The sequence below is a fragment of the Lampetra fluviatilis genome, chromosome 1 (assembly GCF_964198595.1).
Source record: "Lampetra fluviatilis chromosome 1, kcLamFluv1.1, whole genome shotgun sequence".
NCBI classification, from domain to species: domain Eukaryota; kingdom Metazoa; phylum Chordata; class Hyperoartia; order Petromyzontiformes; family Petromyzontidae; genus Lampetra; species Lampetra fluviatilis.
The window spans coordinates 38,516,922-38,541,136 of NC_136275.1; the positions used below are offsets into that span (position 1 = coordinate 38,516,922).

The 24,215-nt window shown below is 44.9% G+C and overlaps 2 protein-coding genes across 3 annotated transcripts in view; both read left to right on the forward strand.

The window, feature by feature from the left end:
- Window positions 1-33: 33 nt before the first annotated feature.
- Window positions 34-15,635, forward strand: LCMT1 (leucine carboxyl methyltransferase 1). The gene is made up of 11 exons (XM_078862383.1): window positions 34-267; window positions 1,820-1,911; window positions 2,423-2,544; window positions 3,206-3,282; window positions 6,941-7,002; window positions 7,178-7,280; window positions 8,382-8,502; window positions 11,293-11,394; window positions 12,697-12,788; window positions 13,590-13,687; window positions 14,680-15,635. Exons 1-11 carry the CDS (start codon window positions 170-172, stop codon window positions 14,706-14,708), a joined length of 996 nt encoding a protein of 331 aa, XP_078718509.1. The 5' UTR covers window positions 34-169; the 3' UTR covers window positions 14,709-15,635.
- Window positions 15,636-20,470: 4,835 nt separating this feature from the next.
- The window catches only part of SMG1 (SMG1 nonsense mediated mRNA decay associated PI3K related kinase), a 50,120-nt gene continuing 46,375 nt past the window's right edge, over window positions 20,471-24,215 (forward strand). For both annotated transcript variants that reach the window (XM_078862396.1, XM_078862405.1), the window contains exons 1-3: window positions 20,471-20,945; window positions 22,414-22,532; window positions 23,994-24,152. In XM_078862396.1, the coding sequence (XP_078718522.1) occupies window positions 20,872-20,945; window positions 22,414-22,532; window positions 23,994-24,152 (352 nt within the window). In that variant the 5' untranslated portion in view covers window positions 20,471-20,871. The remainder of the gene's footprint in view (window positions 20,946-22,413; window positions 22,533-23,993; window positions 24,153-24,215) is intronic.

A 24,215-nucleotide genomic window follows, 5' to 3' on the forward strand; every position in this document is an offset into this window, starting at 1 on the left:
ACCCCTAACGCATCAACAGGAATCGATGCGGTTTCGAATCGCTTACAGATGCGACGCGAATCGACGAATCGATTCCTGACTGTCAAGCCCCGGCGTGTTTTTGTCTCGAACCGCCCCGCTCCCCTCAGAGTCACCGTCACTCTACGTCGCCCTCTCCCCTGCCAGCGCCATGAGCGTCCCGATCCGGCGTAGGGGCCCGGCCACCGATGGGGACGAAGGGGACGAGGCGGTGCGGTCCACGTGCGATGACGCCACCGCCTGCAAGAGGTCCCAACCGCGCTCACTCCTGCTCCCCTCCTCCGCAGCTTTCCCCCGTTGCTCGCCAGCCCCCCACTTCTTGAACTCCGTCGATGTTCATATTTCGGGGGGGTCGGTGGGTGGTAGTGGGGGGTCCAACGTGCGGCCCCGTGGATCAAATTCGACCCACGACTTCATCTCGCAATGCCCCCCCCCGGCTATTTTATTTCACGTGGCTCAAGGGCCCTTCCGTGAGGTCAGATCGTGGCTGCTGCTGCTGCGTCCCCTCACCGCATGCGTCTTCAGCCGCACTCATTGGGTACTAGAGAGAGGGGGGTGGGTGGGGGATATCTTTGTTTAATGTCGACCTGGCAGCAGCACTGTGTTTATAATCCTAACGCTTGTCTTCTTGCGGTGACACAAATGGCTGAGTTGTGAATGTTGCTACATGCAAATATGGGATTTAAATTCGATTGTCATGCATTGCCATCCCCCCACCCCCATTGTTCGTCTCACGCCACCTGATTCGCAACATTTAACTCATCTCAAACCCCGAGAGAGCAGGGAGCGATTTAGCTGCAATTGTATCTCACCGGGTGGTGCAGTGGTTAATGCCGCGTCTGGCATTGGCGAGTGACATCTCAACCACCCTTGGACCCCCCCCACCCCCAACCTTCACGGGCTCACACCACAATTGTGATGGGTATATGGCCAAACAAACCCCTTGACCGTCCAGCAGTGGACAGACAAAATGATTTAGATGATTATTTATAAGCTGTCCGTGGCTTTATCTCACCGGCAGAACCCCCCCCTCCCCCCCATTGTGTATTTACAAGAATTGCTGTATGATGTTGCCTGCTAATTTCCCATGGGAAGGGCATCTGTGCATTTCCGTCATGGTATGGACATGTGTGAAAAAGAGCTTCATGGCTCGTTGGATTCCTTCGGTATTAAAAAAAAGATTCTGATTCTGACGAAAGAAAGGAATAATTTGGTACGTGTCATCTTTTGTATATAAATCTGACATGACAGCTTAATTTCTCACATAATATGTTCAAATTCACTGGTAGACTTTATGCACTTGACTAAGTAGCCGCCCTTAAACAGTGGTTTACTGGATGTGGTGTGCTGGGTGCGGATATGGTTTCTATGTCTCGGATGTGGTCAGAGACCCATTTATAAATTAAGCCTTCATTATACAGGTATTCCCCGTCATACGATGGAGATGCGTTACGACGACCCCATCGTAAGTCGAAAATGGCCTCGCCTACCCAGGAGTCTTAAAGAATGGTGATAATTTAGCAAAACAGAGCAATTTACAGTACCGTACTGTATAAACTATATGCGTACAGTACATCCCGGCAGCGTCCCAACGTACAGTATCGTACCTAGTCGCTGCTGCGTTTGCCTGTCGCGCGAAATGTAAGATATTTTACAATTTTGTCATATCGCTATCGCCATCTTAAGATCGAAATATCGTAAGTCGGGGACTACCTGTACTGACGAGTGATGTGCCTGTTGGGTTGATGTGCGTGCTGGGGATAGTTGACACTAATGGGGTCTATATGTTTACCTCCCACAGATTTGCAGTGAACCTGGGCTACTGGGTGGACCCCTACATCCAGCACATGGTACGGCAGAAGTCGGAAAGGAAGGCTCCTGAAATCAATAGAGGTAAAATGTCCAATTTAAATTACAGTTAGAAGTTGGATATAATTATGCCTTATATAAACACAGTTCTGAAATAATCAACACGTGCTTACATTACACTGGTGGGGGGGGGGATGGGCAGCTTCTGATACAAGCACACTACTTGGGATAAAGCACACATGGCCTCCATCTGAAGGGTGTGCTTTTATCCAACTTCTGTTCTATTGTCTGCTTTTTGGACATGGTCTTGTGTTTGATACCGGCTTGTGTTTGCTGCTTCTTGGTCTTGTATTTGATAGGTGCTTTGTGTTTTCTATATTCTTGGTTTTAGGTTTAGGATATTGTATTTTATATTTCGTAGTCTGCTGTTAAACCATGGTCTTGTTGTGTCTTGGGTTTGTGTTTCATAGGGCCTTGTGTTTATTCGTCTTGTGTTGAACATCGTCTTGTTTTTGCTCATTCACGCGTTGCTAACTGGATGTTGGAACTTGTAACACAGTGGAAGGACGAATGTTTTCCTTTCCGGTGTTGGCAGGTTATTACGCCAGGGTGCACGGCGTGTGGGGACTACTGGAGAGCTTCATGAAGAAGACGGAGTGCCAGTGCCAGGTGATTGGCATCGGTGCTGGGTTAGACACGACGTTTTGGAGACTGAAGGTGTGTGTCGCTCCACGGGCATCTTTGAGGTCATTTGCTGGACATTTAGTTTCCTTGTTCAGGAGTTTGTGTTTTAGATTCACTCCAATTAAATGTCACATACCTGTGATCATATCACACAGAATGTGCCTGATCCCATCAGATCTCGGAAACTAAGCAGGATATAGCCTGATAGTTTTTTGTGTGGGTGACTGCCATCTATAACCGGTGTCATAGGTTGCAGGGCTACATGGTGGGCACCAAAGTGGAGTGCAGATATATCCATTGTTCTTCTGTGCCCTCGTGCTTCTGTGCCCTCATGCTTACCACCTTCATCAACTCACAATAATTAACGTGGTGATAACCTCACGCTCGATACAGCATCCGGAGGTCCTCATCCAGCTGTGAATTAACAGAAAGGTTGTACATTTATGCTCGTACAATGTGAAGCTTTGTTTAATATCTTGTGTTTGGGGTTGACTTATTTAATAGAATAGACCTGCCAGTGTAGCCTGTAGTTTAATGTTGTGCAGACGGGGGAGGGATAATGTACAATCACTGAAGCTTGTATAAACACTGCTTTGTTCTAGAGTAATATTTAAACGGTGCAGTACAGTGTAAAGAATGTTTTTTGTGAGTTGATTTGTGCCTTCTCATGCTAAAGTCATGTTTATTTTCACAGGACGCTAACCTTCTGCCGAGGAAATATTTTGAGCTCGACTTCCCTGCAATCACGTCCAGGAAAATACACATCATCAAGTGAGCGCATAATACGCAGTGCGCGCTGCTGTGTGTGCAAACACCTTTGTGACTGAGCGTGAAGCTGAAACCGAGCAAGTAGCGTCTATAATTTCCCATCTAAGTTGTACAATAAATGTATTTGTCTTGGCTCAACTTTGTCATGAATAGAGATGGGTTATGCAATTATAGACGTAATCGGTTGCTCTACAAATTATAGGATCGATTATTCAATTATAATTGGGAAACACGAAAATAGTTGGTGGGGGGGGGAGGAAATGTATCACCTCTGTTCCCATGTGTGTCGCTGGATTTGAGGTGCTGGGCGGAAACTTTGTGATGTAATAAGCATTATTTGTCTGCATCATGCTGGGTGTGGCTAGGCGGGGGTTTCCCACCTTCCTGAGGCCGGTTGGTGGGGTGAACCACTATTTTCAAAAGGGGGCCTTAGTAATTAACCACAAAAGAAGTAGTCAATGGCAATTTATAGTCAATTAGTCGACTGAATCTCCTTATTATCCCGGCCGTGTGGTGGCCAGGTAACTTATATTGTTTAGACATACGGTTTCGCAAAGTAAACACGTGTCTCCTTGAAAATTATCCAAGCCAGCAAACATGTGAGCCCTTTGATGACTGCACATTTCCTAAGGTTTTTCCGATGAACGGCAGTCGGCTGCTGCGTGAGTGTGGCGGTGCACGTAAACAATCTCCACGGCTACCGCGTGTTTTCCCCGTTTTGGGCACTCGCCTCCCCGTGTTTTTCCACTGCGTTTCAGCAGGAGTCATTCCCAGGGAGGGGGGTGCTCAAACTTGGCCAACGCAAATAATGCCCTGCTCGCCATTGGCGCGCAGATCTACCCACGTGAGACTGAAGGATTTTCGTGGAGCACTGACGGACGCTTTTAGGACACCACGGCCATGTTCCGAAAATCAGAAGCAGCAATAAGCAACTTAACGGTCATAATGCGCTCATATTTTTTTTACAAAAACGTCTCAGAACACTTTGTGACCGCTTTTCAAAGCGTCCAGTTTGTAAGTTTTTCAAGGGTTTTATTTAACTTGTTGTTGAGTGAGGGTCACAGAAGGCAGACACATCCACACCGTTGCTTAAGGTTCACAATCTTCATCAGAATTTTTATTTAGACTGGAAGAATCTGATGAGCTATGAAGCTCTTTTTCACAGATGTCCAGTAGAGGCGGGTCAACACATTCATCAGTAGCACTGCCTGAATAGCAAAAGTATATAAGGTGACGTTTTGGGCGACCCTTCTTCTTAAGATGTAAAACATCAATGTATGTGTATTTAGTCGTATATTTAGTAAAAAAAAAAGGCATGCTTTAAATATAGTAGAAAGCTTACGTATAGCTTGCATCCCCTCATTAATAGCTCAGTTACATAGAATATTGTCTAACGGACCTACAGGTCATTATGTAAGCAAAAGGAAACCACTTTAATCACCCTCCAGAGCATTTCAAAATAAAAGTGCAGCTGTCCCAACCCCCTGCATGGAAAACTTAGGAACAATGCATTGTGACTCCGCATCGGCCAGTAGAGCAACGTTAGTGAAGCGTACGCATTTACTCTGCTCGTGTTCTGCATTTGACATGTCTCCCTGTGCCTAAATCCAATCAAGAGCGAGCTGTTACACTGGCAGAGAGTTCTAAGCCTGGGTGGAACCATTCTGTCTGTCTCTATAATTGCTAGTGTTATGAAACTCGACCATATAGGCCATTTGGAAGTTGCAAATGAGACTTTGTGCACAGTTATACTTGTGGAAGGAAATAGAAGTAGGGGAAGATGGGAAAAAAATCTCATGGATAGATGAAGTCGTAAAAGATATAGAAGGAAAATGATGGAGATTGAACAGCGCAGTAATGCTGGCGACAGAAAGAGAACCATGGCCAGAAATATGTTCGGGCCCCACCGAGCGATGAGTTACGAATTTGATCTCAATGACAATGGAAACAAACATACCTCCGCGGTACTCTAATGTTTTGTATGCTCCAACTCCTACGCTACAGTAAATCACGTGACTTTTGTCTTGGGAATTTCGGCAGCTGCCCTTGTCACCATCCCTGTCTGAAAATGCATTTACTGTGGCCATGTGCCAGGCGTTAGAACTGGGGTTATGGGAATGCCTGGCTTGGAACATTGCCAAACTCTTTTTCCAGTGTCTATGCGTGTATGGAAGGAAACGAACTTTTTTTTCGCATTTTAGTTTTGAGTGGAACAATTTTAAACCGATGAACAAATACTCATTCACGTGTCCTGATCTTGCCTCTGTTATGATGTGCTTTACAAACGTTAAACAGAATTTCAATGATGAAGATGACAAGCATGTTAAGCTTGGTGTCACGTGCGATGTAAAAGAAACTTCACTTTTCAAGACAAGCTGTGGTGTATTGGCCAGATTTCCCTTCAGTTGTGACCACAAGAGGGCGACTAGCGATACGGCTGCACAAGCGGTTGAACTTAGAATATTTGAGCTCTTTAGGAAATAATAGATGAATGCATCCTGGTGCCTGTTACTATCAGACTGAGTCATGTGTTACTAACTTTTTGGATCGTCAAAAATTGCAAAGCTCATCTTCAAACGTCGTTTCTCAGTGTTTGGAGAACAAAGGCCGTAGTTGTCTTATAAATTTACTTCAAAGAGTTATTTTATTTTTTTCCTGGAAGCTTCTAGGATCGAGAGGAAATGTCTGAAAGCAGCAGGGCACACGTGGTGCCAATCCCAACCTTGAGATCCAAGCCCCGCTGTGTCTGTGTAGCCAAGCACACTGATGTACGACTACATGGTGTGTCCCAGGCACGACAATGATGATGACAATCGAAAATATTTATTCTTAAATATTTTCTTTGTTTACATTTCCGACTGCATGGCACATTCCTAAAAATAAACATACGGTCCAGTGTTACAGGTCCGTGTGCATCCTTATTTACAGAGCTGATTGTTGGGATTTCATAGGGTTGGCTAAACTTTTCTTAGTATAAACACACAAGGGGTGGGAAAAGAGGCGGTGGGGGTGCGGCAGAATCGAACAGACTGTGAACTGGCATTGTCACAGAACAGCTGTCATTGTAAAAGGCTAACAATGCTTTCCTATAGGAGGTGGCAATGTACACGCGCAGCCTTTTGCCAGTCCGTAGCTGGGCAAGAGCCTCCCCATGCCGTGAAAGTCGTCGTGGGGGTTATTTGACAATGTTTCACCACACTGTTCAGTTCGAGTTGGTGCAAGGTGAGGAGCACAGACGTGAGAGCGTAGCATGGTACAACAATGGATCTTGCTGAAACGCGTTTTGTGTTGAGTTTGTTGTCCTTCCTCCGCACCTCCAATTGGCACGGCTTGCCGATGAACGGTGTGAAATAAGTTCAACATACATACATCCACTGCCCTCTGCTGTCCACCACGCGGCAAAATGGTGTTTGTTAACTGCTTTTGACAATATGCTAACTGGGTTCTGGAGTGAAAGTATCCTCTGCTGTGGTCTGAATGAAACTTGAAGACTGGTACTGTCCTTAATATATGAGCATTTTTAAATGTGTAAGCTTTACATAGATGCAGCTAATCGAAAGTTAGCTTGTACGACTTAATCATGATGGCTCCAAATAAGGGAAGAAGCCTTGTGGCGTTGTGTTCAGATGCTTGCGCTTGTTTCTTGTTGGACTGATTTCAGGACAAAAGCACCACTGTCCAAAGCTGTATTGGAGACGCATTCCTCTGACAGCTTGGCCCTGGGTAATAATATTACTTTCTTTCAAACTGAATTTTAAGTATTTTAGAAAGAAAAAAGATTCAATTATTTCAGTAAAAAGAATACATCCATCTGAATTATGGACATTATGCTCACTTGTCGTTTGTGATTTGACAACTGTTTGTCGATTTTAAAACCGTAGTTCATCCTTTATTGCAGATGGCGCCAATCTGAACTCGGATCGTTTTGCGATCCTGGGAGTGGATCTCCGGGACTTGGCCACCGTGCAGCAGAAGCTGCGAGACGCTGGGCTTGACCCACAGTGAGCGCAAACGTACAGCACCAACAAAGCGTGCCCACACTGCTGCTGTGCACACACACGTGTGCACACACGTGTTACATGTAAAGCCCCTTTGATCAGGCCACTGCTGCATGAGAAACTCCCCCACGCCATGAGGGTTGTGGAGTTTATTTTTGCCGCACGTCACCACGATAGTAATAGTCAGTGCGAGTTCGTGAAGGCGGGGAGCGTAGACGTGGGTGCGTAGTCGGGGCTTCATTTCAGCCGATATTGTCTAGGCCAGGGGTTGCATGCGGCTCATTAAGGATTGTAGTGCAGCTCTTGAAATTTGGGAAAAAAAATGGCTCTTGTTATTTTGGTTGCCGACCCCTGACCATGGAAGTCCGGTTTACCATGGGGAGGGGTCAGCAACCTGCGGCTCCGGAGCTGCATGTGACTCATTAAGAGCTGTTTCGTGACGATGTTTATTAAGGACCGTCTCGTGTTCACATGCATTTCGGTTCTTGAAATGTTTTTTTTTTCTTCCCAAATTCTAAAATAATTATTGTTGTTTTGGTTGACAGACCCCTGTTGTAGGCCAATGTTTCTGCATCTTTCAATATCACCACATCGTTTTATATCTCTGTTTACATGACTGTTGCTGCTAGTCCCATACCATCTCTAGTCTATCAGCAACCAAGAAAATATTCAGTGGTATATTAAGCCCTGAACATAATACATTACAACAATGGTGTTTGCTGCACTGCTCTCTGCTGCTGCATCAGAGATCCTCTGTATAGCCTTTAGTAGACTGTCGGGGCAAGTGCTGTTAGCGAGCACCCATGAAGGCCGGTACTGCACACAAGGAGGTGGGTGTGGAACATCACGCCCGGCTGCCTTTGCCTCCCAGTGCTGTTGTTTACACACTGCGCCGGGTACTAATTCAAGGGTGAGTCCACCTACTGGAACCCCAGGACCAGTTCAAATATTCGCCACCGTTATTCGCTGTGAGTGGCATCCATCAAACCTGGGTCACCAGGTTCATAGCTTAGTGCACTAACCACTGCACTACCCACAACATACACATGCGCACTCCCCAAGCGTGTCAGCTCGCACGTGTCCGTGCGCATGTACCCGGGCCAGGCTCCCTACGGTGCTGGTGGCTGAGTGCGTGCTGGTGTACATGACGCTGGAGCACTCGTCTCGTCTCGTGCGCTGGGCAGCGGACACCTTCCCCACTGCCCTGTTCATTAACTACGAGCAGGTGTGCGATTCCAGCTCACGCCTCTAGCCACGGGCAACGCGCGGTGATTTTTGACAAAGCTTCTGTAGTTTCACTGCAAATGATTATACTTGTTTACCCAGGAAAGCCTCTCTTAGTTTTCGGACTCGTTTTCAGTAGTGTCCTGCCAAGTTTTTTTTACAGTAGGGGATGACGTTGCTGCTATGTATGATCCCCAGTGAGTAATTTCCAGGTAATCTTTCAGCATTTCAATGTTTGCCCATCAATACCTGCAGTTACATTGTACGTCAGTGTTCTTCACTAATTGTCAGATGGGAGGGAGGCGGGCACTTTCACCAATAAGGCATCAGTGTGAGAGCCACCACACATTTGAAACTATTGGGTTTGACAGCACTATGGGGTGTTTTTCAGAAGTTGCGTAGTGTCGGGGGCCGCACGTCAGGGGCCGCACTAAAGGCCACCAGGGGCCTCCAATGGCCCACGGACCTTGCAATGAAGAGCACTGTTTACATTATCTTGGCGCTATGCCAAGGAATCGGAGACATCCGTGCAGGATTGACCAACCTGGTTGGTTTGTGAAGGGAAACTCTATTCTGGGAGACTCGGGTCAGGGTGGATCAATGGAACACGTGGACGTCACCTCTAGAATATCCCTTCCTCTGCAATTCATCCAAATCAATAATCCAACTTCAGTGCATTTTTCAGCAATTTGATGTTTGGTCAGTATTAGGTACATTGTATGGTGTTTTTTGCTATGGGAGGAAACTGGAGAACTCGGAGAATACCCATGCAGGACCGAGGGAAAATATAGAAACTCTAAACAGAATGGCGCCCGAGTTGAGAATCAAAAATCCCAGGTCCTTTTTGCTTTGAGGCAAAGGTGTTACCACTGCGCCACCCTGTCACCCTGATAATGTCTCACTGAATGAGCAATGCCTTTAGGAAGGTCACACTGGCTAAATTCCAGCGCGGAGAATTACAGATATACGTTTGATGATCATGCACCGAACGTCGCTCTCCATCGCAGGAGGTGGGAAAGTGTTGCTACCCCCCACCCCTACTTTGTGGACGAGGTCACTTGAAGGGATCTCATATGTAACTCTCTCGTGTCTGCTTCTGTGGGCCATTCTCTTCACACGAAGGGTCACACTCTTCTTTGACAGATCAGAATGGATACTTCTTCATATTTTGGAGAAAAAAACATTTAATGGAAAGTCATATTCTAGTGCAAATTGTTGTCCTACCTTGGATGTCACAGTAAATACATACACGGTGAAATGCAATATATAAATACAAGACAATGTTGTACCTAACACCATGATGCGTTCCAGAAATTAAAGGGTAATTTTCAAAGACCGTCCAAAATATGGCCAAGGAAAACTAAATGTACCAAAAACATTAGCAGTAAAATATAGTTGGCATGTATTACATTAAAACTTTACAAAATAAAATATGAATACAAATAACATTATTCGTTATAGTACCGACTTTCAAAGTAAACGGAACACGTGATATTGTTTACCGAGAACAACGCAAAACTTTTTCAAATACACGAGTATTTGTATAAAATGTGAATTTGCAGATGCATGTAAAATACCCCACACTGTACCTTATCAGAATAAGCAAAACCTTATCAGTTGTTTGTGCTCTGTCTACACCGTGGCCAAGAATTTACATAACTCATACTTGTATGAAAAATAAATGGCTGGTATTTTTCAGACAAGCCCTCTTGTCATAAAATACTGCCGTGTTTTTAAAGACCTCGCTCTAAATGTGTCCGTTAAGTCATGTTCACAAGTGAACATTGCTCACACCAACCCGAGATAGGTGGTCATCAGGGGCAGTTGAGGAAATTTGTTGGGAGGTGAGAACCACCCAGGGTGTGGTTTGCGCAGAGTAGCGAGCGGGCAAGTTGGTTGTTGATGCCAGATGGAGCTGCTTCCACCAGTGATTGGATGTCAGCTGTTGTATGAGATCATTATTCTCCATGAATGTTAAATCAAAGAATCGCCTATCTTGACTGTGGCAAAACCCAAACCATCAAAATCACGTCACCGCGCACACCCTGACGGTATCGCTGCAATCCATACAGCGCATACTGCCGCTTTGGATTGGTTGAAGGAGCTTAACATTCAGCGATGACATCTATACAAACTGTTGCTTTCGCCTTATCCCCCCCATGCCATACAATAGAAGAAGCTTATCCTCCACCATGCTTCACAACAATATATGAAGTCCACTCATAAGACACCCTTGGAAAACTCATGTCAGTCCCCTGCTGGATGAGGGCCTCTCCGCACTGTGTGGGTTGTGGGGGCTATTTGATCATACTTAGCCACCCTGGTCCCTGGTGCACCTGTGAGGGTAGAAGGCAGGTAGCATGGACATGGGAGCATCGAGTCAAGTACATCAGTGAATTTTCCTGCACTGCTCACTGCGGTCTACCACATAGCCTACGGACTATAACACATGCTTGTGCATGGTGGTCACCCTTCAAAGCACTATCCAGGCTTAACCCTGCTTTGGCTCCTGAGATCTTATGGGATCAGGCTCATTCTGGATGATTAGGTTTTAGGCCTCGTGACAAATGTCTTTAATTGAAGAAAATGAATGTAATTTCTAATCATGAGTGAAATTACCCTGCAACCTTAACATCCATATTGCGGTGGACAAATTTGAGCCCATACGTGTGTGCAGGTACTTATTGCTTTGTTACATTTCCGGACTGTGAGAGATGGTGAGGGCCTGGGGAGGCATTCATCCAGCTGGGGTTGATCATGGCGGATGATGATGGTACGTGTGTTATGGCAGGTGAACATGGAGGACCGGTTTGGGCAGGTGATGATTGAGAACCTGCAGCACAGGCAGTGTTCTCTGGCTGGTGTGACTGCCTGCCGGAGTCTACAGACGCAGGCAAGTACAAAACCAAACACCTTTTGCTGTCTTTGAGATGTGCCTTTCACGTTCGGCGCATCTGTCAGGTTGTCTGCAGAGGATGATGTAAAATGCCTCTGCAAGTTTGTCTTGTAAGGGAAACTCTGGTCAAACCTGCCTTTTCTGCTTAGCAAGTGAGATTTAAATCTTTAGAACAAATAAACACTTCCCGATGTTGACGATTGTCCTGCATTTGTTTTCTTGCCTAGTTTGCATAATACTTCTTCATTTTTATTATGGTAAGTCCTTTTCTGTACAGGCAGCCCCCAACATACGAACGGGTTCCGTTCCTGAGACCCGTTCGCAAGTCGATTTGTTCGTACCTCTAGAACTCATTATTTATTGTATGTAGTGTACATACTGTACACAAAATATATTATTGTTCTACAAAAAAAGGAAGCATTGTTAGACTCATAAATAAGAAGAAATATTGAACATTTGCATGGAATACTGTAATATTATATAGTAAATAAAATAAAAAAGTAGCATAAAATGAAAAAAACACGTTTTATTTTCACTTACCTTGAGTCATGATGCTGGCTTGCTTGTCAGACGGGGCCTAATGAGTCCCCACAATTGCACACGCACACATGGAGGCACGCGCGCATACCCACGCACACACGCACACACAGACGCACACACAGACGCACACACAGACGCACAACAATGACAACGGTCCCCCGTATACCCTTAACAGACTTGGGGCAAGTGTGGTTAACGAATGCCTATAAAGGCCGGCACGACACACAAGGGGGTGGACCGCCAACACCACACCCGGCCGCCTTTGTCTCTCAACTGGCAATGTTTACACACCGCACCAAGTCCTCATTTGAAGCTTAGTCGACCTAGGGGTGGCCCAAGACCCTTTCATATAATCGTCACTGTTATTGGTCGTGAGCGGTAATTGAACTCAGGTAGCCGGGTTCATAGCACACTACTGCTCCACACACGATTCGGTTCTCAAGCACAAGCGAACTTTCGCAAGTCGGATAGTTAAAAAAAATATATATCTTATAGCGGTTCGTTCCTAAGTGCAGATTTTCGAAAGTCGGGGATTGTTGTTTTATAGAGAGAACTGAAAATCCAAGCTTCAGTTGCACACAAGTTCTATTGCCTTCAGTATGTGCTTCCATATGGCAACCACCTGACAATTGCACATTGCGACATTTGACTTGGCAGTTTCAGCCCATGCTGCAGTGCATCCAATGACATGTGGTTTGTCTACGTTTGAAGACACTGGCGACTGGGGGTTGCCGCATGTAAACTGGTGTTTCTGTGCAGATGGCGCGGTTTTCTGACAACGGCTGGGAGAAGGCAGATGCCCTGAACATGATGACGGTCTATAACTGCCTACCACACACCGACAGGAGAAGGTAGCTCAGCTTCACGGCCGTGACACAACCACTGAGACCTAATCACTGGCACGGCATTTTAATTGTAGAACGCTGTCGTTAACTCGCTGCTGGATGAGGGCATTCCCCGTATTGTGCGGGTTGCGGAAGTTGTTTGACCGCACATCACTGCGCTGGTCATCGTAGGTTGAGTAAGGCAGGGGGCATAGATGCAGGAGCATGGTACAGTATGACAATGTATTTTGCTGCACTGCCCTCTGTTGACAATGTAGCCCCACAGCAGTATACAAATCCCGATGCTATGCTGGTGTTTGCCTATATAAGCACTATCCAGATTCAACAATGTTTAGATTTTAAGTTTTGATGAGATCAAGCACATCCCAGTGATATAGTAATAGGTCAGCATGGGATTACCATACGGATGGCTTGCATATTATCATTTAGATATACATTAGCACCTGGACAGACTATTTAAAGTATGCATTACCTTCACTTAAAGCTTTCGTGACTGCAGGAATCCATATTTTTTGGGTCTTTCGGTAAAGCCACGTAGATAGAAAAAATAATAAAAATATCACGACGTTTCGATCACAACACAAGCAATCGTCATCACCTGATGACGAAACGTCGTGATATTTGTATTATTTTTTCTATCTACGTAGCTTTACCGAAAGACCCAAAGAATATTCATTACCTATTTGGTAGATTTGCAATGTTTAAATATCAGATGCGAGTAATGACAATATGCTAGGTAAACCTCATTTGTACAGCCAAGATTGATAAAATAGTGAACACTGCTTTGCGTCTGGAATTTTTGGACAGGATGGAGAAAATTGAGTTTCTGGATGAGGGAGAGTTGCTGCAGCAGCTGCTGCAGCACTACGGCCTGATCTGGGCCGTCAAGGATGCAAGAGAGCTGGGTAAGAGCTTCCATGAAGCACTATCGCAGTGGCGACACGTTAACTACATCACCTGGTATGCAGGAGGATGTGGATTCGATCCCGACCCTGACGCGTGCTGTATATTTGGAGTTTGCATGTTCTCCCCGTGGTCGCATGGATTTTTCTCCAGGTCCTCTGATTTTTCCCTCCACATTTAGAAACATGAGTTTTAGAGTATTTGGCTGATATACATTTCCAAATAAGCCATTTCGTTGAGTTATCATTTGTAGCCAGGTCGCTTCTGAAAAATATATAATAGCTCAGTGGGTTTTACCTGGTTAAATAAAACGTTAAATAGTTATTTAAGTGTAATCAATGGCCATGACTCTCTTCTTAGTTTTATGGAAACTGTACAATGGTCAGTGTCTCTTCAACAATGACCTATCAAACATGAATGATATATTATAGTTGTTCATAGTTGGTATTGAGTTAAAAAATGTTGTACTCCCATGGTATTCACTGTTTTCAATTAGGATTTGCATTTATTTTGAGCTGATGTCCAAACAGTATTTCACAAGCACTTTCCGTACTCATCCTAGAAATACAATTTCACTGGGCGAAGAAAAGGAAATATACAGAAAGGAAGACAGACATTAAAGAACAGCGCCAATAGGACAACACAAAGCACACGGTCGAAGGCAATAAAAATGAGACATGCAAACAAACATGTGGGACACGGATAGTGGTACGAAAGAAGGTGTTGGTGAATGTCCTTGGAATATCGAGAAACAAGACTGGAAATTTCCGGCCAGTCGTTTCAGCCCACAATCCGAGCATAGCATCCAACCAACCATCCATCCCAAGCCAACACCCCCTCATCACATCCAATTTGACAAAACCTCCACCAAGAAGAAATGTTCGGCTCCTCACATCAGACAACTGCCTTCCAGAGGACAGTCGCAATCTCACACTTTGTGCATTTCATTGTAATGGTTTGCTTGCTGTCACCTGTGTTCATTTCTCTTTTGCAGGGTTGTTTACGATTGGATTTTCTTCCTGAATAACTAGCATGAGGTGGACTGTTGGACTCGCACCGCAAGCACACCGCATCGACCTTAGCACACACCAGAGCACACACCGTAACGTGGTCATGAACCACTTCACAGGCTTCCAGCAGAGCCAGCAGAACTCTGTAAACATGTAAAAAAAATTTACAACTTGTGAAAGGCTCCAGTAAGAGTTTATTTTCATATCCCATGGTGGATTATATTACTGCCAGAAGATATAAATGAGGACTGTCATGTGATGAAATGAGATTGACAGTTTAATGCGCAAATTAAGAACCTTCAATTTTAAGTGCTGTACTCATTCAAAGTGAATTTCATGATGTATATGTTTCATTTCTAAATTAAAGTAAGTGTATTTTAGTTACCCCATTATGTGTAAATGATCAATTGCATTCAAGATCAAGATAAGCAATGTGATATGCAGTATGTATAAACTGCGTGGAATGTATAGATTTGTACAGAATTAAAACTAATTTATGGAAACCCTCCACAGTAATATAATAACACTTAGGTTTTCATTGCCAATATGATGCATAATTGATGTGTACATGTGACAATTGCATTTTTCCGTTTCGAGTTGGAGGATTTGGTGATGCATTTGGTCAATTCATTACGTGGCCGAAAGCAAAAATTAAGTCCTTAACATTAGTCTGCACCTTGTCTTTCCACAGGTCTACTTTGCATAAGAGATATATTTAATTTAGTCCTCTTCTGACGCAATAAATAAATTTAATGAAAACTGGCGCGGTGGACACCCACCATCTACAGCCCCGGGTTAACTAATAAACCAACAGCCAAGGTTAAATTCTAGATTTGAAGCTTTCGTGACTGCAAGGATTCATATTCTTAGGTTTTTTCGGTAAAGTCACGTAGGTAAAAAATTAATAAAAGTAAAATAAAATAAAAATCACGACGTTTCGGAGGCAACACAAGCTTCCGTCTTCAGGTGGAACCGTCACAGCACGCTTGCTGTATCAAGTAAAAAAAAATCGTGCTGTGACGGTTCCACCTGAAGACGGAAGCTTGTGTTGCCTCCGAAACGTGTTTGGTTGAATATGGTATGGTTAACATTCAATAAAACTCAACAAACTTTTAATTTTACCAAGTAAGGCCAACTGAGCTATTTAGCTTATTTTCAGAAGAGACCCTGGCCACAAATTATAGCTCAACGAAGTGGCTATCCACGTGGAAATGTATCACATCAAAATACTGTACTCTAAAAGCACGTTTCTAAATGTAGAGGGAAAAATCTGAGAACCCGCAGAACAATCCATGCTACCACGGGGAGATCATGCAAACTTAAAATATACAGCTCTTTCATATCATGTGTGTACCTGAATAATAAAACACTTGGGGGCAAAAAAACCTCAAAATATACAACAGGTGTCAGGGTCTGGATCAAACCTGTCGGCCTCCTGTATATCAGGCGAGGTAGTTAACATCTCGCCATTATTGTCTGAGTTGACTTGAGTCTTCAATATGGGTGGAGGAATCGACGAGGGAAGCTCATGGTAACAGTAACCAAAGAAGTTCAACATACAACCATGGTAAGAGCAATCAGGTGTGTGTTATGCCACGTAGCCCGTGTAAGTAATTACACATTTTGAGTGTCGGTGATCGGGGGTCATAGGGCACTGCAAAGGGGGACATTTCTGATGAACGTGTCCAGACTCTGGAATCTACACACATCCATCATTTATTTCACAAATAGCGCCTTTGATGTAAACAATTTTAGTGGCGGGTACTGCTCTTGCCTTCCGCAGTCAATGATCAATGAAACGGGGGTTAATGTGTCGCGTAGACAATGAACAGATCTGGTGCAAAACAAGCCGTGTCAGTTATCCACAAGCCGGATTGTGCAGGTCCTTATATCCTTTGTTCAGAGTCTATACGTAATAAGGGTTTATGAACAAACAGCCCTCAATTTCACTTCATCCGGCCCACGACTTAATTGAATCCGGTCGACCACTTCGAAACCTGGCCCACAAATGATATCCGTCGCTGTAATCTTAGCCGCACTCATCGGACACGTGGCAGCGGTGTTTCTCGTTTTCGCTCGGTCTCGTCTTGCAGCGACAGAGCTGACGGTGACGCGTGTCAGTTAATGCGTCGATGACACCAAAGGTATTTTTAAATCCTTTATATTAAGTTCGCTTGCTTGCTTGCGTGCTTGCTTGCTTGCTTACGACCGTGCAAATCTTTCGGTCGTTTTTTAACCCACTTCCCGTGATCCAATCGAGCTGACATTTTCCACACAGACTCGTTGTGCCAGACAATTAATGTTCGTGAAAAAAATTCCCAAAATTTTACACTTTTTAGGCAAAAAAAAAATATTTTACATATATTCAAATAGAACTTTGGCTGAACGTCACAGTATAAGAGCCCAGAGCGTAACCCCTCCACAGGCCGTGGCGAAGTAGCGCAGTTGGTAACGCCCTCGCTTCCCATGCCAAAGGTCGCGAGATCGATCCCCACGTCCTCCACAGGCGAATATATTTTAAATCCTTTATATTAAGTTCGCTTGCTTAGGACCGTGCAAATATTTCGCTCATTTTTTAACCCACTTCCCGTGATCCAATCGAGCTGACATTTTCCACACAGACTCGTTGTGTGTGACAATTAATTTTCGTGAAATTTTTTTCCCAAAATGTTACACTGTTTAGGGAAAACAAATTAAATATTTAATTACCAATTGCTTAATACTGGCAGACAATCATCTGACCCATAGATTGCAGCCATCTCAAGCCAGAGGACGAGAGGACTCTAGCCGCCACGCATATAAAGGATTTAGAGTGAAAAACTTTGTTTTTACGGGTTTACTTGTTAAATCCTTTATATTAAGTTCGCTTGCTTGCTTAGGACCGTGCAAATCTTTCGGTCGTTTTTTAACCCACTTCCCGTGATCCAATCGAGCTGACATTTTCCACACAGACTCGTTGTGCGAGACAATTAATGTTCGTGAAAAAAAATTCAAAAATTTTACTTTTTAGGACAAAAATATTATATTTTATTAACAATTGCTTAATGGTGCAATACAATCATCTGACCCATAGGTGGCAGCCATCTCAAGCCAGAGGACGAGAGGACTCTAGCCGCCACGCATATAAAGGATTTATAGTGAAAAGCTTTGTTTTTACGGGTTAATTTTTTATGAGGGTTATGTTCAGCCACACACCTGCGCGATACGACACTCAAGTTGGTTTAAAATAGAAGTACCGTATCCGTCAACATTCGCGTCATTTGGGGAGATTTAAAAACGAAACTACGCAAAGTCGTTATTCGGCGTCGCGAGCAGTTACGTGATTGAACATGCCACGCATCTATTAAGGTTTAAAGCCACGTTATATTTTGATGAAACATGCCTTTACTAAAGCTATAATTCCTTAATTTGGGGGGCTTAATTTCTCACTTAATATTTTCAGAGTCGCTGTTAAAAGACTAAAGTAGTAGGTGGTACGTGACCAGGAGTGGCCTTAGCCAGAGCGCGAAAGTATACTGGATGCGGTGTGCCGGGCGCGGAATTTCCAGGAACAAACACATTCCTGCGGAGGGAGCTGGTAGGAACGTTGGGTTGCTCGGTCAATGGCCAGGGTTAACGGCGGCGTGGTGTATTCCGCAAATATGTCCGACTGTGAGGGCGGGCACAAGCCGGCGTGAGTAGGTTAAACGTTGAGTTTAATAAGGGCACCACGGGGTGACTAGCCCCTCCCCACCCAGCTCCACTCCTCCCACCCCCCACCCAGCCCCACCCTCCCCACCCAGCCCCTCCCCACCCTCCCCTCTCCACCCAGCCCCACTCCTCCCATTTTTGGATGCACGACGGACGGACACAACAATCCCCTGTGTGCTGGTGGAACCAGGTGGTTCCTACCAGTAAAACATGTGTCTGTGTTTCTCCCTTGTGATGGGACTTTGTAGGATGAACGTTGAGATTTATAAGGGCACGGGGTGACCAATAAGGTCTGATTTGGTCTGTAATAAGGCACTGGTAAGGTGTTGACAGGTTTGCGTTGGCCAAATCACGAAACCGGTGGATCTCAGGGCTCAAGCCAAGCAGGGTTTTTTGCCTGAATTGTGGTTGAATTGGTGACCGCCGTTGCAAGCAGTGTCACACAATCCGTTGTGCTGTCCTGTTCATCTATGAGCCCCTTCACCCACCACCAACCCGCATTGACCAGTGTGGTTGGTGGGGGCTGCTCATAATCCGCAGTGGTAAAATGTTAACTACTTCGCCCGGTATACAGAAAGTCGTGGGCTCGATCTTGACCCTGACGCCTGCTGTATATTTGGAATTTGCGTGTTTCTCTCCCCGTGGTCGCGTGGATTTTTCTCCGGGTCCTCCGGGTTTTCCCTCCACATTTAAAATCAACATCACGCGTCTAGAGTATTTGGCTGCTATAAATTTCCACGTGGTGATGATAAGTCGCTCCATTGAGCTATCATTTGTGGCCAGGTCGCTTCTGAACCAGATCTACATAGATCAGTGGGCCCTACCTGGTGGAATTTAAAATAGTTTAGTTTTAATAGTTGAACATACGTTGCGAACAATACAACACAACCCGTTGTGTTGTCCTGTACATCTATGCGCCCACCCTCCCACCCACCTTCACCAACCCGCATTGACCAGCGTGGTGAAGTATGGTCAAACAACCTCCTACATTATATAGGAGTGGATTGACACCAACGCATAGTTGTTAACCCCTTATCAGTGCCCTACCTTATTACTACAGATCAATTCAGACCTTATTGGTCACCCCGTGCCCTTTATAAATCTCAACGTTCATCCCACAAAGTCCCATCGCAAGTGGAGAAACACAAACAAATCGACAAACATATTTTTATATTGCCGTATCGAAACGGCTGCACGCCGTATGGATCTGAAAACGAAATGTCCCTGTACAAGCATACAGGATAAAGCGTATGGGTTGACAGGTATGTAACTATACACTACACTATACACTACATTCCTATCAACTCCTTATCAGTACCTATCTTATAACATACCAATTCAGAGCGTGTTGGTCACCCCGTGCCCTTATTAATATCAACGTTCATCAAGTCTCATCACAAGGGAGAAACACAAACAAAGAGACAAACATTTTTATTTTGCCGTATCGAAACGGCTGTACGCCGTATGGACCTGAAAACTAAATTTACCTGTACAAAAAAGCGTATGGGTTGATGCTACGATACACTATACACTACATTCCTGTCAACTCCTTATCAGTACCTATCTTATCACATACAGATTCAGAGCGTGTTGGTCACCCCGTGTCCTTATTAATCTGAACGTTCATCAAGTCTCATCACAAGGGAGAAACACAAACAAGAATACTGGGACACAAACAAGAATACGGGGTCCATACTCTTTGTTTTTTTCGGTAAAGTCACGTAGGTAAAAAAAAGAAAGAAAAATAAATGTATTTTTATTTTCTTAAAAAAATAATTTTTTCTTAAAAAAAAATACTATTATTTTAATTTTCTTTTCTTATTTTCTTCTTCCTTTTTTTTACCTACGTGACTACCGAAAAAACCAAAGAGTATGGGACCCTTGCAGTCACGAAAGCTTCAAATCTGGAAAGAATACTGGGGTCACAAACCGCGTGCGTTGACACGGCATGCCCCCCCCCCACATCCCCCACGTGTGAAGCTGCCCGCTGCTGCTCTCCCCTCATTGAACCCGGGGAGGCGCTCGACCATCGCTTTGGACAAACACGGCAGAGTAGGTGGGGGGGGGCAGACATCGCCGTGACGCGACATCATAATCAACATCGTCATCAGCAACATCACCACCACCCACCCACCAACCACCATCATCGTCAACCACCACCAACACGACATCACAGATCCTCCATCACGGGCGGAACCACGACGTTGTTATCGGCGGTTCTAAGTCCAGCGGAGACGACGACAACAACGAGGACGAGGAGAAGCAGAAGACGATAAAAGAGACGAGGAGGAGGAGAAGGGTGCGGTTACCGCGGGTTTCATCTTCAAACTTACCAGTGGCATCGCCTGTAACGAAGGGAAACGAGAAGGACGTGGTGGAGAAAGAGGAGAGGAACGGGAGGGGGAGAGGAACCGGTGGAGGAGGTGGAGGAGGAGGAGGCCGCTCCTCTGTTGTCGCGCCCCGCGGGACATGCGTGTGCGCGGGTAATGAGCAACAGAGCTGCGAGCATTCGCGGCAGCAAGCGACAGCAGCCGCAGCGCTGGAATGAGTGGGAGCCCAGGTGAGTGTTGGACGCTTCGTTGTTCCACGTTTCCCCATCTTCCCACACCCCCCCCCACCCCCGGGACGCAACGCGAGCGAGGCCGAAGCCTCGACCTCGCCTGCCGTGCTCGGCCGAGCTCGCACGGTTACGCGGCTAGGCGAGGCCGTGGTTCTGGGCCTAACCCTTTCGGCGCTTTTTCGAGTCGTATTTCGTGGCTTCTGTAGAGGGCGGTGCTGTTCTTTTTTAATTAAATAAAATACTTCTTGTCATCGGTAAAGTATTCTGGTATTTTAGTGTGAGAGAACTCCGTGCAATTAGCAGTGTGCGACTAAGGGCTGTTGGCGGGACTTGGCGCACCAACCGCGTGGAGCTCCGACTCACGTTAACGAGGCATTGATTGCTTTTATCTTTTAACGTTTTAAAAAATAACGTGTGCGAGTAATGACGCTGTGAACTCATAATAATGTACGGCCTTTGTGATTCTAATGCTGAATTAAGGTCTCCCCCCCACGCCGTGTCGGTGGTAAGGGGTTGTTGATTTCTCATTACTTAACTCCACTTTGTTCAGTGGGGGTTTGTGAAGGGAGAGGATTTCTCACTCCTCATGTATCTTTGCCGTGACCGAGAATCGAACTCGAGTTTGCCGGCTTCTTATTAGCGCAGTAGCTAAACAACCACAACATTTTGTTCTTCCAAGAGGGTCCTGCCACGTTGGGATATCATGCGAGAGGATAATCCGTCAGCGTCTGGACACACGGATTCATGAACCCACTTGGTGTACTTCCATCTCCTGGCCACTGCAATCCAAATGGGGTTGGGAATTTCAAATATAATTTGTGATCCATCAACCCTTGCTTTCAAAGTAGAGGATTACAGCCTTGTGCCACCACAATTTTCTTCGTATACATACATAGCAATCCCTTACCAGTGCCTCACTTATTACAGACCAATTCAGACCTTATTAGTCACCCCGCGCCCTAATACATCTCGACGTTCGTCCTACAAAGTCCCATCACAAGTGTAGAAACGCAAACAAATAGACAGACATTCTTTTGCCCGTATTCAAACGGCTGTACGCCGTATGGACCTGAAAAATCTATTTCCCTGTACAAGCATACTGTACTGGTAAACCCCTATGGGGTGAAAGGTTTGCGTATATGATATTTGTATACTCTTCTTGCCGATGTCAGCAATTTGTTCAGGAGCTAAACTAAATATCAATGTCGAGGTCTGTTTGCCACGAGATGGCTTCAGGAGAGAGTTCGTATATTTTTTATTCCTCTGTATGAAGGAGTGCAGACTATTGTGGTTTACTAATATGGTCCATAGTTTGTGTTGCATGGCGCACCGTATTATGATGACACCATATGCTATGTCCTATGAATGGTGCAGTGTTCGAGTTGATACTTATCTTGCGGTAAAATTAACGGCACTTTTCGAGTGTGTGAAGGACTACATTACAACCATAATCGTTGTCTGTGGACAGGGACAGGGAGCGAGGAAGCAGTGGAACTTCTACGCCACAATTCTCTGGCGAATCCCACCAGGCGTGGAAGAAGCATGAGTCCGGCCGAGGCCACTTTGAGTCGCGCAGTCACGACAGAGGTGACGTTTCAGCCACACAGCGCTCTACCCATCGCTGCCTCTCAAGCGATGGGGCCAAGATGTTCCTGTGTTGTACAGGGTGGACAGGAAGACCCTTTCTACACACTTTTATTTAACTCACTGTCTGTTATCATTGTTGTATCCTCATATCTTGTAACTCAATTTTTACCCACTTCCCAATGTGGTATCAACTGCAAACTTGGTATACTTATGTCATACTGATGACAATACTATATTCTATCATAAAAAATATAAAACATATTTTAAAACATTATTTTTTATATGTTATGTTTCGGCTTGGGTCTAATTGTCTACGCTCAACTGTAGTTGGCTGTAAATCACCACAGTTCCTTACGTTATGGCAAGCCTCGGGGCCACTTCCTGGAGTCGTGGAGTTCTTCCATTACTAGTAGGGTACATTTAATTAAAGCGTGTTTTTAAACAAGTTTTTTAAAATATTACTTATTACCCCCTATCCATGGTCCTTTGAAATCTTTGGGACCTTAATTCTTAATTCGGGCTCCCTCGTATATAATGTGGGCTTTGGGCCCCCATCCGTTCCCAGTCACTGTATTTATATTGGAATAATCAGTCTTGTATTCACTATAAATCACGTACATTTGTTCTCGGTTTATACTTGGCTTGTTTTCATTAGTTGCAATAATACATTTTGAAACCAATTTCATGAAATACTGGTGTCTCATTTACTTCCCAAATGATCGTGCATTTTTTGGAGATCCCCTGGACTTGGGGTCCCCTATACAGTCACGTAACTATTTACTCCCCTCATAAAACTATAAAACAACTATAAAATGTTTTTATTTTTTTAGCAGGTAAGGCATACTGAGCTAAAATAGCACTTTTTGAGGAGCGACCTGGCCACGAATGATAGCTCAATGAAGTGGCTTATGTGGAAATTTATAGCGGCCAAATACACTAAACGCATGATTCTAAATCAGGTCTGCCCCAATTCAAAAATCTGCCTGCAATCAAGCCATTGAACTCATTGGGATAGAGGGGATTCCTAACCCCACCCTGTTGTGACTCGTATGCTTTTCTTGAACTCTTTGTTCAATGATGTATAGTGAGATCATATATAGTGGACAATACATGTTTCAGTTATTTATGAAATTACCGTAATATATAGCTGGCATTTTTTATTTTTCCTTCTCATTCGTGATGAAGGCGTCGGCATGTTTTTTTCTCTCAAAATTGGGCATAAGAAACGTTCACCAAAATGTGACTTAGGGTTTGTGCAGTCAGAAGATATCACAGGCCTAATTCATGTGTTGGTGGAGAAGACGTTTCCACCAAATTGCAACAGGAAGTCATTAAATGTTTTCCCACCTAGCAAAGGTGGACACTTCTTTTTCTGCAAACACAAGCTCTTCTAAATGCTCTGAAGAGATTTCACGTGTTTTCTGCGTGGTTTGTGCGTCCTGTGTTTGACGTGCTGGACAGGAGGGAGGTATGAGGTTAATGGGGGCCCAGGAGAGAGCTCCTACCAGAGGAGGGCGGCGAGGCAAGAGCTGAGGGGTGTGGATGTGAACGCCGAGGGATCCACAACCGTACAGCATGGCAACCGTGCCTCTGCTTCCAAAGAAATGAGGAAACCACTAGGTGAGATGGATCGGCCTCTGACATCACGGTGTGGTCCGCGCACCAGTGGGCTCCAACTTTTTG